This window comes from Euphorbia lathyris, chromosome 6, assembly GCF_963576675.1.
Source record: "Euphorbia lathyris chromosome 6, ddEupLath1.1, whole genome shotgun sequence".
Lineage (NCBI taxonomy): Eukaryota > Viridiplantae > Streptophyta > Magnoliopsida > Malpighiales > Euphorbiaceae > Euphorbia > Euphorbia lathyris.
In genome coordinates this window covers 24253941-24268627 of record NC_088915.1, presented here as the reverse complement: position 1 = coordinate 24268627, position 14687 = coordinate 24253941, and the positions used below count along the sequence as shown (strand labels likewise).

Sequence of the window (14687 nt, the reverse complement as noted above, 5' to 3'; positions counted from 1 at the left end):
GTGTCAATCAAACTAAAAAGCACACAACAAAAAGTATAAATTCAAATAAAGTACACAACACAAAGACTAAACATCATCATCACAGAGGATAATCCATAGTGCCATCCAGGCCAATGTCCTTCAAAAAAATCCACCTCTGATTATCATTTCGGAGTGCTAAGAAACTGTCAGCATATTTCTCCTCATTCAAGTACCTAACAGCAGTCACAAAGTACTGATCACCCCGTGTCTCAGGGACTCCCATTGATGAAAGAGTATCACTAACCATTTGAGCCTTTGAAGTGCTACTAGATGAAGCAACACAACTACTAGACAATAGCTGGATAACAGTATCAAAACTAGTTTGCCTTCTTTTAAATTCAGCACGAGTTATACTCTCTTCACTTTTTCGTTTTGAGGAGGTGGGGCGAGATACTTTTTGCACCGCAGACTTTGGAGGGGAGATACTTTCGGTGGCAGATGGAAATACCACGTCATTATGTTCATTTTTATCCGTTTCACTATCTCCAGAACCTTCTTCATCATTAATGGTCAAATCCTCCACGTTTTTTGTTAAATATGAATCGACTTTTGCTATCGCGGGTGCAAAGTTACCACCAACTCCATGAGCAGTTTGACCACCAAAGACTCTATGCAGCAAATCAAGATTCGCCAACTCCTTCTTAGCCAATGCTAACCCATGCTTGCTGTTCTTTTGCAATAAAAATAATTTCATATTTCAAAATACATACTTAATATTATAATTCAATTCAATTAAATCATATAAGAAAAGTAAAGGTTCATACCTGCAAGTAAGCATGCCATCGCTCCAGGGACTTTTCTTGAACATCCACAGAACCCGTTCTAGGGTCGTAAGCTATGCCGCTCAAACGTTGCAATTCCTACCAAGTTTTAAACTTTTTTTTCAAGTCGGTAAAATGATTATACGCTTGTCTATGGTTAATATTCTCTCCTGATTGTGAATTAAAAAGCTTGACAATAGTTGTCCAACTATACTTGGTATTTCCTTTGACTTTATGCTCTGGCAAAATATTAAGCAACTTTCTTATTTTTTCATCATCCCACTGTATCCTAGCCATTATTTTTATCGACCAAAACAAAAAACATTAAACAAACAAAATATACCAAATAATAACAATTATATCATAATATACCTAAAAATATACCATAATATACCTAAAAATACCATAATATATGATATATACCAAATATACCATAATATACCCAAAAATAATATAATATATCATATATACCAAAAAATACCATAATATATATAATATATAAAAGTATGCCATATGAATTAAAATACCATAATATATCATATTTACCAAATATATACTATACCCAAAAATAGCATAATATATCATAAAACTATTTTTCAAAATATTCTATCAATAAAAATATATACATATTAACAAACAATTGAGATCCAAGTTTATTAAAAAAAGGTTTCATCATCTAAAATATAAAATAATAGAAAAAGATTATCAATCATCGATTTCAACATAATTTTTTTTTATTAAAGATTAAAGAATATAAATATTGAATTTCTAATCATCTTTACTATTGTGCACAAGTGATTATTATCAAGCCCGTTCCTGAGCATGGGCAGGAGGGGCGCCTGCCCAGGGCCACGGATGAAAGGGGCTCAATTATAGTAATGTATTATACTATTATAGGCTTTTAAACTATACTTGATTAAATACAAAAAGAAAATATACTTCGATAAAAAACGTTGTTATAAGATTCTTTCCAAATTAAAAATATTGGCATTAGATTAAATTAAAAAAGAAATTATACTTGATTAAAAACATGGGCATCAGTTACTAAATAGTGTTTCCAAATTCTCTAATTTATCTCACATTCTTTCTAAATTTCTTAATAAAAGTATTGGACATCACTTCCCTAATTTATCTCAGAGTCTTTCCACAATTATCTATCCCACCCATTATTCCTAACAAAATTTCTAATTTATCTCTCTCCGTCTTTGCAAAACTCTATTAGATTCTGATTTACTTGGTCTTCAGAGATAATTTGGGAGAAACACATCAAAGTCTTCCAATTTCAAGAACTTAGCCGCTAAAGCCCGTTAAGTGGGATGATTTTCAGATTTGATTTTTCATTTTTCTGTTATCATACTTTGTGTCCTGAAGAGCATAAAATCTATTAGAACTATTTCATAATCTATTAAATTTGAAAATTTTGCATTTAGAAATGCTCATAGACATCATTTTGTATAAGAAATTGGGTACTTAAAGGAATATAAAATGTTTTTTCATATGAATTGTTTTTAGGGTAAATAATTATAAGGTCCCTGAGTTTTTACTTAATACACTCGTCAGTCCCTCTATTTTTAGAAATAATTATATAGTCCCTCAGTTTTTGTGTTCATCAACTCCTTAGTCCTTATGTTTGAGTCAATGGTCAAATTATACCAAATAAATTTCAAAATACCAAAATTACCCTTTACTCTATATTTTAATAATAAAACTTCTATTTTTTCGATTTTATATTTTTTTTCTTCTTTTTTACTACATAATCTCTACAATATTGAGTAATTAATTTATTGAATTTTATATAATTATAGAACTTTGATTTAGTAGCCTAAAAAAATATTTCAAAAATTATTAAAATATGAGCAAAATTATATGAATTTTGTAAAAATTAATCTTTAATTATTTCTAATAAATTTTATAAATGAAGAAAAAAGATATGATTTAAAAAAAATATTATTAGTATTTAATGTTAGTTTAAAGACATTATATTAAAAAATAAAAATTTAAGAGAATAAAAATACATTTTTAATGATTAGTATATACAATTATATAAATTTTGGTGTATACATACTTTATGAACTTTATTAAAACTATTTAGATTAAATTTTGGCATTAAAAGTTAAGTTTTTTTTAATGTAAATAACCAGGGGCAATTTGGACTTTCATCTACAAAAACAGATTGAAGGACTAAAGAGTTGATTAAATTAAAACTTAAGGACCTTATAATAATATGATGGACCTACTAATATGTTAAGCAAAAACATAAGGACTTTATAATTATTTACCCTTGTTTTTATTAGGTTGGTTGTTAAATGTAACAAAAAAAAATGTCATTTTTAAGTAGTATTCTTTTATACAATTGAGTTTTCTATTTCATTTCTTACTTGTACTTATTTATTAGGTCCTTAATTAGTAACTCGCCCATAGGCCTCTAAAACCTCAGGATATTATGGCATAGTTTTACTATCATGCACAAATTGACTAATATTATACACTAGTTGAATTATTATTGTGCACAAATTGAATAATAATTTTTTATTAAAAATACCATAATTTTTCTAAAAATAATTACCTCAGTCGCCGGAGAAAGAGAGACAGCGGCGACGATGGCGGCGATCACTGTAGGCGGCGGTGGCAGCAACAAGTGGAAGGTGATGGGTGGTGGCGAAAGAGATAAAGGCCATATTACATATGAGATATGGGTTATATAAATTGTAATATGGAGAACAGGGCCTAATAAATTATGCACAATGAATTTTGAGTGCAAGTTGCATAGCATATTGAATGTATTTCATCCGCCCAAACAAAACCAATAACATTAAAATTCACCCACCCAACAACCACCCATAACATCAAATTAAATTCAACCACCCAATACCACCAATAATATCAAAGTAGAATTTTCCACCCATATATGTTGTTTGAAATTTGTTTTTAAATTTTACCCTAATGTCTCAAATGGTGCAATTTTATCCCTAAAGTTGGAAGCCAATAGCAATTTTACCCTTAACATTGTTAAATTGAGTCAAGAGTTTGTATTCATATGAAAATTTGTATTTAGACATTAGGAGTAAAATTACTCCTGATCCAAAACGTTAGGGGTATTTTTGCACCTTAATCCTTAATTGTAATAAAAAGTTAAGAGTTTGTATTCATATAAAAATTTGTATTTAATTTCATAAGTTTTAAATTATATGTAAATTTGTGTTTGTATGTAATTTATATTTTTAATTTAAATTAGGCTCATTTTTATTTAATTTCATAGGATTTTATCGAGCCGAGATTTTATTTGATATTCAATTTAGTTTAATCTTTATTAATATGTTTATTTATTATTGATATTATTATTATTATTATTATTAGAACCATTATTATTATTATTATAAGCTTATTAATATCCAATATTATCATTAAATTATTTTAAAGTCTAATATGATCATTATTGTTACGTTCGGTTAGTTAAGTTCAGTAGCATTCAGTTCAGTTCAGTATTCAGTAATATTCAGTTCAGTTCAGTTCAGTAGCATTCAATTCAGTTCAGTATTCAGTAACATTTAGTTCAGTTCAGTAGTATTCAGTTCAGTTCAGTTCAGTTCAACGATAAAGAACAGAGCCTAATTTAAACTAAATTAAATTAACAGATATTGGAATTTAGCCTTAATAATTATAAATAGATAATCAAAGGGAGTGGGTTAAATTAAAACTTAAATGTGTTAAAGGAGGATAATTGTGTCGTAGAAGGGCTTAACCAAACTGGATTTAAACACTCGAGGTCGATGTTCGTCAATTAAACAACTAGGGGGTCAATTTGAAATTAATGAAATATGAAGTATAAATGCATAACTTTGGATATTAGAGTTAGAACACAATTTACAGCCACATTTTCTTCTTCTCCCCTCCTGGAAAAAGAACGACTCTATAGCTTTTCCTCCATGGTTGCCGGTGTTCCTTCGTACGCGTTATTTCTGCGATTTCTTTCCTTATTCCTCCTCTCCTATTGATTCATGATGCTAAAGCGAGAGTGGAAACGAGATCGCGGCGGACGAATCGCGAAGAGATGATGCCGTCTCGGTCAACTCTTCTTCATCGTTTGCCGCTTCCGATGAGGTAAGACCTCATTCCTCTTAAGCCCTCTATATATATATATATATATATATATATATATATATTTTAGTTGCTTTGATCGTTGATTTCCCTTCTTTTTTGAGTTCGAGTATATAGGGGATCAAATTTGCCTAAATAGGACTGCAAGATTTATGGTTGTTCTATGATGATTTTTATTTCTGACTTCCATTGATAGGGTTCAGTGGAGCCTTCTTTTCAGGGTTTATTGGTCGCATTAGGAAAGGCTAAGTAGAAGATGTTATCCTCTTTTTGTTAATGGATTAAGGCCCAATAATATTTTTGATAAGAAAACCTTCCACACGTTTTTAACATGTGCATTGATACATTTTGTCATGCATAGCCACCGAGTCATTTTGCAGGAAAGCAATAAAAAACCAGCGAGCGATCAACAATATCGTTCCACTAAAATTTGGAAAAATCAAGAGCAGATGTAAATAATGGATAGAGAATGTCTGCTTCGAGAATCACGTATTCATATGAACAGCGAAAAAACCTAATTTCAAAATCACATCAACGTCGAAGAGAATAATTCAAAACCAACGGAGGATGTCCGTTAAAGGTCATTCAAACCGGGGAATGCCCAGTCCCAGAGTCATTCAAAACTGTAGGTGAACAGTCTCAAGTCATCCGAAACAAACGAAGGATGCCCGTTAAAGGTCATTCAAACCGGAGAATGCCCAGTCTCAGAGTCATTCAAAACTGTAGGATGAACAGTCTCAAGTCATCCAAAACCAACGGAGGATGCCCGTTAAAGGTCATTCAAACTAGAGAATGTCCAGTCTCAGAGTCATTCAAAATTGTAGGATGAACAGTCTCAAGTGATCCAAAACAAACGGAGGATGCCCGTTAAAGGTCATTCAAACTGGAGAATGTCCAGTCTCAGAGTCATTCAAAACTGTAGGATGAATAGTCTTAAGTCATCCAAAACAAACAGAGGATGCTCGTTAAAGGTCATTCAAACTGGGGAATGCTCAATCTTAGAGTCATTCAAAACTGTAGGATGAATAATCTCAAGTCATCCAAAACAAACAGAGGATTCCCGTTAAAGGTCATTCAAACTGGAGAATGCCTAGTCTCAGAGTCATTCAAAACTGTAGGATGAACAGTCTCAAGTCATCCAAAACAAACGGAGGGTGCCCGTTAAAGGTCATTCAAACTGGAGAATGCCCAGGTTTAGAGTCATTCAAAACCGTAGGATGAACAGTCTCAAGTCATCCAAAACAAACGGAGGATGCCCGTTAAAGGTCATTCAAAACTGGAGAATGCTCAGGCTCAGAGTCATTCAAAATTGTAGGATGAACAGTCTCAAGTCATCCAAAACCAACGGATGCCCGTTAAAGATCATTCAAAACTAGAGAATGCCCAATCTCAGAGTCATTCAAAATTACAGGATGAACAGTCTCAAGTCATTCGAAACAGTAGAATGAACAGTCTCAAGTCATTCAAAAGCTCACACAAGTTAAATTAACACAAGTCGCATCAGATAGACTCAAACATTCAGAGGGTTCTACTAAACTTTTCTTTGTTTTTAAGTTTCTACCTTTTCACACAATAAAGTGCAAAAATGACTATCTATATGTACTTTGTATACTCCATTTCTAATGGAGATATACAAATGGGGGCAGCTATAGATACCCATTTTTGTTCGGGCATTTTTTAAGCTTTAACTGATTATATTTGAAATTCTGACAAATTTGTAAAGTATATTCGAAATACAAACTTTCTATTACACATGTAATTTATCAGGAAAATTAGATTTTTTTATATCAATTCGTTATATCTCAGTAATTATCAAATTATATTCGATATGTAATGCATTGAAATAGAAAATATATTTTTTAAGTTATAAATTATATTTGAAATATATTGTGTTGTATTCTAAATATGAGTTTTGAAATTGTTATGCTTCAAATTTATTAGTTAAATTCAACTTGTATCTAATTGGTTAGATTAATTTTCCAATTTTAATTCATTAGTTGTGAAATTATGTTAGAAATTTATATAGTCTAAATGTAAGTTATAGTTACAAAATTATTTGTTAAAGTTACCCATGTAACTTTAAGAATAATTTTTAATTATATACTATGTTCAGAATATAATTTATTTCCAAACTTAATTAATGACCAATGAATTAATAATTAGTGTCTAAATCAAACCATTGGGTAAAAGTTGGAACAAAAATAAAATAAATGTTCCTATTAACAAGTAAAGTTTACATTTACAAAATTAATCTCAACTTACACATCTTGTTTTATAGTTCAAGCTAAACTCAACATTCAAACAAATAAAGCTGAAATTGGAAGATGTCAGTGGAAAAACACTCAAGTCAACTTCGATTCAGGAACCCAGCAGCATATGAGACAATTTGAGCATTAATTAAAGGAGGAGCTACTACAATAATTTCTGAAGAAAATAATTCAAAGATTTCTGGAATTCAAAAATCATCACAAGGGAGACAAATACATGATATGAGAGTTAAATAATGAAGAAGAACCCATCATTCGGGCCAGATTTGCCATCTCCATCCACACCTACTCCTCCCTATAAATAGAAGAGCTCAACACAGATTCTGGACACAACAGATTTGAGAGGAAAAAACGAAAAATCTGCAGCAATAGAAAAGAAAAAAAGAAAAGATCAGTAAGAATAGAGAAAAAAAGAGAGTTCAAAATTATGAGTTTTAGAGAGTTGGTAGATTTTGCTTTGTATCAATTGTTAAGCTAATCCCATTGTAATTGAAGAGCATTTGAATATTAAAGGTTTCCAAGCCTGAAGTACAGACTCACTTTTGAGGTTGGTAATATAATTCATTTCCGTTATTGTGTTGAGCATCCTATTAAAATCCTAGTATATGTAAACATCTTATAAGTCTGCAGCATTTCACATTTCAAACTTTTGCTTTATGTATTTCATTATGCTACTGCTCATTCATTTTTGCACTTTGCTCCAATCCATATTCATTTGTTAAGTCAATTATCAATTGACCCTAAAGTTATCAAATTAATTAAGGCTTAACGCCCAAATTACTCCTTAATCTATACATTGAAGGTCAAAAATTAGGTCCCTAATCTGTTAAGATGGGAAATTAGAACCCCATACAATGAAATCTCCAATTGGGTCCATTCTCTAAATGTGCAACTAATGCAGTCACTGGTTTTTGGTAATCTTTATTATTCAAACCTTTACTGTGGCCAAATGAAGTTTTCTAAGAAATCAATGAGGTCTATGAAGGAAACTGACTACATAGAATCATATTCTTATCTGATACTGGGGAACCAATATTTTGATCATAACAACAACAAAACCCCAATGGGACTCTCCTTTTGATTTTAATTGGTCTCTTATATAGGATCAAATTACATCTAAACCTTCTATGTTTTATCCTTTAAAACTATAATATTCGAAATTCTGTTTCATGACTATCATTTCCATTTCCAAGTGACATAAAAGCAAGAGATGATGAAGAAAATCCATCAAGTTTTTTTGAGATAAAGAGCCAATGTGGAGGTTGAAAAACTCAATTTTTAATTTCAAATGGTCTTTAAATGTTCAAATGATTTCTTTTTAGAGTCTGTTAACAACATCATTTGTAGATATGGGGAATGGACTCAATTGGAGATGGTTCTTTACTGTTATGGCTATCGAACAAATCAATAGGATGATTGATATCAACAAACTGTTTTGATTTGTTCTTACCTCTGAAAAACCTGATGTTCAGGAATTGCTAGATAGGTAGAAAGACATGCTACAGAAAGGTGGTCAGTGACAGATTTCATGTGCAAAAATTACATCCTCGGTAGCTTGGCAGATGATCTACACAAATATTATAATGCTGAACAAAAATATGTTAGGATCCTTTGCAAAAGAAATATGATACAGGGTAGTTGAAATGAAGAAGTATGGTATCAATCGCTACCTCAAGTTTCATATGACTGATGATAAATCTATGGATGCTCAATCATATGAACTCTAGAAAATTTCTCACAAGATTATCTCGGAAGATATGTTTCTAAATGAACAATTTCAAGTTTATGTTATAATTGACAAGTTGCCTCTTTCTTTGAAGGACTTTAAAAATGTTATGAGGCACAAAACTAGGGAGTTTTCTCTAGAAAGTCTATTCATCTTTTTTCCATATTAAGGAGGAAGCTCAAAAACAGGATTAAAAAGAAAAGGTGTTTGTTGTCTCTAATTCTCGAAAGAAAGAAAAAAAGACGATAATGTATTATGTCTATTTAGAAATATAAAAACTAAAAATCTAAAGTTTTTTTTATAATGTTGTCTTCCCTTGTAAAATGAGAATGATTTCTTTGAAGAAGAACAAAACTATAGTTTTATGTCTAAAAGCATAAAGTGTATCAGACCCGACATATTTGACTGAAAAAAAAAATCAAAATTAATTATTAGTTTGGGTGTTGCGAGAATCGAACTCACAACCTCTCGCACCCGAAGCGAGAATCATACCACTAGACCAAACACCCTTTTTGTTTGATAAGTATTATTGTTCCAAGATTCCATCAGAAAAAATTTAAGAATTAGAATAGCAAACCGAACCAAAACCACTCAAAGGAACCAAAACAAACCTCAGTAGCAGCCACTTAAGAATGATATTGCATTTCTCTACTTTAAACTATGTCATATGACACGTAAGTGCAGGAACATGCCAAAAATGTTAAAACGTTTCTAAAAAAAGTTCACTTTTAGTCGTGTGCAACAAAAAATGTTTAAAAAAACTAGTTTGACTGTTATTTTACGCTCACATATGATCTTCTGAATAACTTTGTTGATAGATTTAAGCATCGTCATATAATAGTAAATATTTTAGATAGTTTGACAGAAAAAAATTGTAATTAATTTTTATTTAACAAACTTAGTTATTAGCATTTCAATATTATTTTGTGGTTTTGTTAGTAATACACTAGATACTTTAGATATAATTGATGTTGGAAAGATTTAAAGTGATAGTTAAATAATAGTCACACCAATATTTTTTATTTTTAGTAACATAGGGTTAAACGACTGATAAGCTTCAAAGGGTACGGTTATGCAAACAAAGAAGGGAAAAAAACCTGGTACGATTGGGAACCTTCATCCGCCAGAGGCATGTGAAGATGGGCCTTATGAGACTCCCCCTTTCATTCTCAGTTAACAAAGTATATGCAGCTACGCAAGAAAAGATACCATTCTTAGCCGTTCTCCAACGTGGCATATCCCCTATATCAGTGTCACAAGTAGAAATTATGGCATGGAATCTCAAGAGTATATCCTCCTCGAAGTAGTGCTCAAGAATGTCCCACCTCCAACCATTCAACTCATCGAAGAGATCAGCTACCTTGAGGTGCGAATGAGCATCCACAATAGGATGAATGGATTCCTCTTGCAAAACAAGGTCATCCAGCCACCGATCGTCCCAAAAAGACATTAATTTACCATTGTCGATACTCCATGAAAGCCCAAAGAGCATATCGTCAAAAATGGTGTGGATGCTACGCCAAAGATGTGAGCGGTTTCTAGCAATTTTAGACGGACCACCAAAGATGATATCTTTTTTGTATTTCGAAGCTAACAACGAGACCCAATAAGACTCGGGCTCCTTCCAGACTCTCAAGAGGAGTTTCATCAAGAAGATTCGATTAGAATCGTACGCCTTGCGAATACCCATACCTCCATACTTCTTGGGTAAGCAAACTGCGGCCCAATGCATAAGATGGACTTTGTTACCAACGTCACTGCTACCACAGAGGGAGCGTCTATTCAGCTTATCAATCTTATCAAGGTTGCCACTTAGTAAGAGGTTTGTCTGTATGATGTGGTTGGGAACAGCAGAGGTCACAGATTGAATGAGAGTGGCTCGGCCCGTAATAGAGAGATTATTGGCCTTCCAGGAACTAAGTTTAGATTGGATCTGATTTACTGTATCGGCAAAAGTGGCAAGGTTGACTCTATCATGAAGGAGAGGAACACTCAGATATTTGCCCAAGAATTTAGTGAGAGGAACTTGACACGCAAGGCTTAGCCTGCGGGCTAGGCTGTCACTCACATTCTGAGAGACACAAAGTTTAGACTTCTACAGATTAATTTTTTGCCTTGAGAAACTGCAGAACTTATTCATAACTGTCATAAAATTATGAATTTGTTGAATATCAGCTTCCAAAAAGTCAAACAGGTCATCCGCAAAAAAGAGGTGGCTAATACCAGACCCCCCGGAGGCAAGATGAATAGGTTTGATACTCCCTTCAGCAATGGCATCTCTAATTAGATGGTCCAATCTTTCCATACAAAGGACAAAGAGATAAGGAGAAATAGGGTCGCCTTGACGGATACCCCTTGTAGGAGTAAAGGAATTAGAGGCCTCACCATTAATAAGGATTTGCATAGAGCTCGAAGAGAGGCAGCTGTCAATAACCTTCCCCCATTTATTTGGCACCCCTGCTTTAGCTAAAGTATCAGTGATAAACCGCCAATCAAGCCTATCATAGGCCTTTTCCATATCTATCTTCAAAGCAACAAGCCCTTTCCCCCTCTTCTTGATGCACATAGAGTGGATAACTTTCTGGGCCATAACAATATTGTCAATGATTTGGCGGCCGGGAATAAAGATCACCTGAGCTAGAGAAACAATGTCCGGTAATAGGTTCTGGAGCCGATTAGCAATAATTTTGGCTATCACCTTGTACACCACATTACATAAGCTAATGGGCCAAAATTGCATAAGAGACGTGGGATTCGGGAGTTTGGGAATAAGGACAAGCAAAGTTTGATTGACTGCATCTAGTGACTCTAGACCTTCAAACACCCTCAAAGCAAAATTACATATGCTTGAATGCACTGAACCCCAATGCTTTTGAAAGAAAAAAGCAGGTAAGCCATCAATACCGGGAGCTTTACTTAGGGCCATATCAAACAAAGCCGATTTGATGTCAACCACGGTCACTGGCCTGAAAATATTTGCTAACTTCTCATCTGCGACATGAGGAAAGGACATCGTCGATTCCAGCGGGCCATAATGCAAATCAAGATCACAATCATAGAGGTTGGCGTAATACTCCATGGCATGTTGCCAAATTGAATTAAGGTCGTAAATCCAATTTCAGTCGGTGCCTTGAATAGCCTCAATTTTACTCTTTTTTCTCCTAATAACAGTAGATAGATGGTAATATCTAGTGTTACGGTCACCTTGGGACAACCAAGGATTTCTGGACTTTTGGAACCAAAGCAATTCTTCTTGCCGGAGAACAGCCGTGAGCTCATTTAACAAAGATCTCTCTAATTGCACCAACTGAAGATCCCGCTGGGTAATGATGTTAGCTGCGCCTAGGTAGAGCTTACGAAATATATATTATGATAAGTGCGTTACGACTATGGACGTGATCTTCCTAAATGCTCTATCTCTACTAGACGCTACTACTTAGGGGCAAGTGTACCCCGTCGTATCAAGTAATAATCCGGTTAAGACCGGGTATCGAATCCACGGGATTTATAACTACAAGTATTAAACGACTCGGTTTTATACGTTATCTAAGCGGTGAATACTTTGAGTTGATTCGGGGAACAACTACAAACTACTCCTAACTACGGGTGAGACAAATTTATATAACAAAAACTCTATGAAATGATATGGATGGTGATAAGTTATAAATATGACAAACAATGACTCCCAATATATATACGGTTAATGATTTACTCTTGCAATGACGACTACGTGTAGTGTGATCGACCCGTGAAGTACTTAGACTACGTGGTTCCTAGTCAAGGCGTGTCTAGTGCTCGGGATCAGAAATTAGGGCCCGTAAGTTCCGTGGCTTGTCAATTCCTACGGTTTCCGGAGCGTCACTTCCGGTAAGGCAACACCTATATGAATCCCTAAAGATAGCCCGAATGGCGTCGGAAATCGCGTTCCCCTACACAATAACCAATTACGAATATCAAAACAAGTAGCAAATATTAACACATATATAGAAAAAGAGATTATGAATCATAAATTATAAATATGGAGAATGTAAATATGGAATACAACCAAGCCTAGTACATAGGAAGAGTACAAGCTAATTAGCAAGTGAAAATGGAAGAATCCACCCTCGGAACTAGCTAACCGGACTCAAGGCCGTCTCTTAGGACTTGGAGGTGGAGCTTTCGAGCTTGGTGAACGGAGATGGAATGGAACTTTGACGGAATGCCGGAATCAACGAACAAGCTCTCAAGATGATAGAGTTTTGCTATGTAAAGCCTAAAAACAAAATCTAAAACTATAAAACAAGAGCTTAATCTATAACAAGAAATGTATGTCCAAAGCTTCCTAAATGAGTGCTAGTCACTCTTATTTATACATATCAAGCTAGGGGTAACATTATAAATTCATAAGGCACAAGTATGGAGCTACATTATTTCTGCAGTTTTCCCATAACACGTCCCACGTATGGTGGAGGACGCCCCGCGTATTTGCCCATTCCGTCAGAAATCTCCTACATGTGGACCAAATCCGGATCTTGTTATCTCAACCACGCCCCGCGTATGCTGGGGTACGCCTCGCGTGGTTGAGCTTCTGAGATTTTATTGCTTGAATTAGGTCCTTTACGTCACGCGTAGCCTGAAGTACGCCTCGCGTATGTGAGTCTCTGGTTTTTTGGACTGAAGAACTTTCCATACACGCCCCGCGTGTATGGTTGTATGCCCCGCGTATAGACAGTTGACTTAGAAGATCTTGCAGCCTGACATTCATGATTGAGACATTATTGCTTATCATTGCTCATACGCCCCGCGTGGAAGGTAGGACGCCCCGCGTGGCAGTGGGTAAGTTCCACGTGGTGTCTGCGGATTGAGCAATTATTTCTGACAATGTGTTCCACGCCCCGCATGGAGGGTGATACGTGATAGGGGTCAATTTTTTTTTTTTTTTTTTTGATGCGGTTTCTTGCGAAACCTCACTAAGGGATAAGTGTACCCCGTCGTTATCAAGTAATAAATTTCTGGGTTTAAGTCCAGGTTATCGTCCACAGGATTTATTTCTGCAAGTACCGAATTACTAAGTCTCGGATGTTATCTAGGCTTAAGGGGTTTGAGTTGGTTTTGTTTAATTAATCTACTCCTAGGTTGGTTTGCACTAATCCTAACTAGATTATCTAATTCTGACTAAGTTATTCTAACCCTAACTAAATTACTCTACCCCTAATTAAGTTAAACTACTCCTAAGTGATCTTTTGTCAATGCAATCATCTAAAGGATCATGGAGGGATACGATGATAATGGAAATAGATTGTTTAAACAATTGAATTAAAACCTAAGTCACTTGTGTTCGAGGCGATTAACCCGACCTATCCTCCTAAAGTTCCTAGTTCGTGATTCCCTTGTAAGGCCGAAACTAGCTCTAAGGCTCAGTAATTTGGGCTTAATCTTCTATAGGGTCGTCAATCCTATAGGCACTGACTAGGTCAGATTCAGCTCGCAATATGTGCCAACTTGATTTTGGGATTATCGAATGAGTTAAACCAATCAAACAAAGCGTAAGACAAAGATTCAAAACATTAAAACAATTGAAGAAACAAAACTATTATATTAATCAAAGATGGAGAACATTGTCACGAAGTTACAATAAGCCTAAGATTCATAGCATGTATCATAGGATAAACAAGTTATAAAAGAAGAAAAATCCCTTTCAGGGAACCTGTCAACCAATGCAGGCGTCTTCCTAGGACTTAAGGATGGAGCTCGAGCAATCCTCGGTGAATGGAGCTTCGGAGGCGTCTTCAATGGAGGTTTGAAGGTTTTTGGAGGAGGTGGAGAGGATTT

General features: G+C 34.3%; 1 protein-coding gene, 1 long non-coding RNA gene and 1 other non-coding gene across 3 annotated transcripts; 1 reads left to right on the top strand and 2 right to left on the bottom strand.

The window, feature by feature from the left end:
• Nucleotides 1-79: 79 nt before the first annotated feature.
• Nucleotides 80-3631, bottom strand: LOC136232926 (uncharacterized). The gene is made up of 3 exons (XM_066022410.1): nt 3349-3631; nt 786-881; nt 80-691 (listed from the first exon to the last, which is right to left on the bottom strand). The coding sequence occupies exons 1-3, from the start codon at nt 3553-3555 to the stop codon at nt 80-82; spliced, it is 915 nt and encodes a 304-aa protein (XP_065878482.1). The 5' UTR covers nt 3556-3631.
• Nucleotides 3631-7720, top strand: LOC136232928 (uncharacterized). The gene is made up of 2 exons (XR_010690651.1): nt 3631-4883; nt 7159-7720. It is a non-coding gene; the product is annotated as an uncharacterized lncRNA (long non-coding RNA).
• A 1590-nt stretch (nt 7721-9310) lies between these two features.
• Nucleotides 9311-9382, bottom strand: TRNAP-CGG (transfer RNA proline (anticodon CGG)). The gene has a single exon. It is a non-coding gene; the product is annotated as a tRNA-Pro (tRNA).
• Nucleotides 9383-14687: the final 5305 nt, after the last annotated feature.

Coding starts and splice junctions, on each gene's coding strand:
- LOC136232926 (XM_066022410.1), bottom strand. CDS start 3,555: ATGCTATGCAACTTGCACTCAAAATTCATTGTGCATAATTTATTAGGC. Junction 882..3,348: donor CTCTTTCTCCGGCGACTGAG/GTAATTATTTTT, acceptor AAAACTTGGTAG/GAATTGCAACGTTTGAGCGG. Junction 692..785: donor GATGGCATGCTTACTTGCAG/GTATGAACCTTT, acceptor TTATTGCAAAAG/AACAGCAAGCATGGGTTAGC.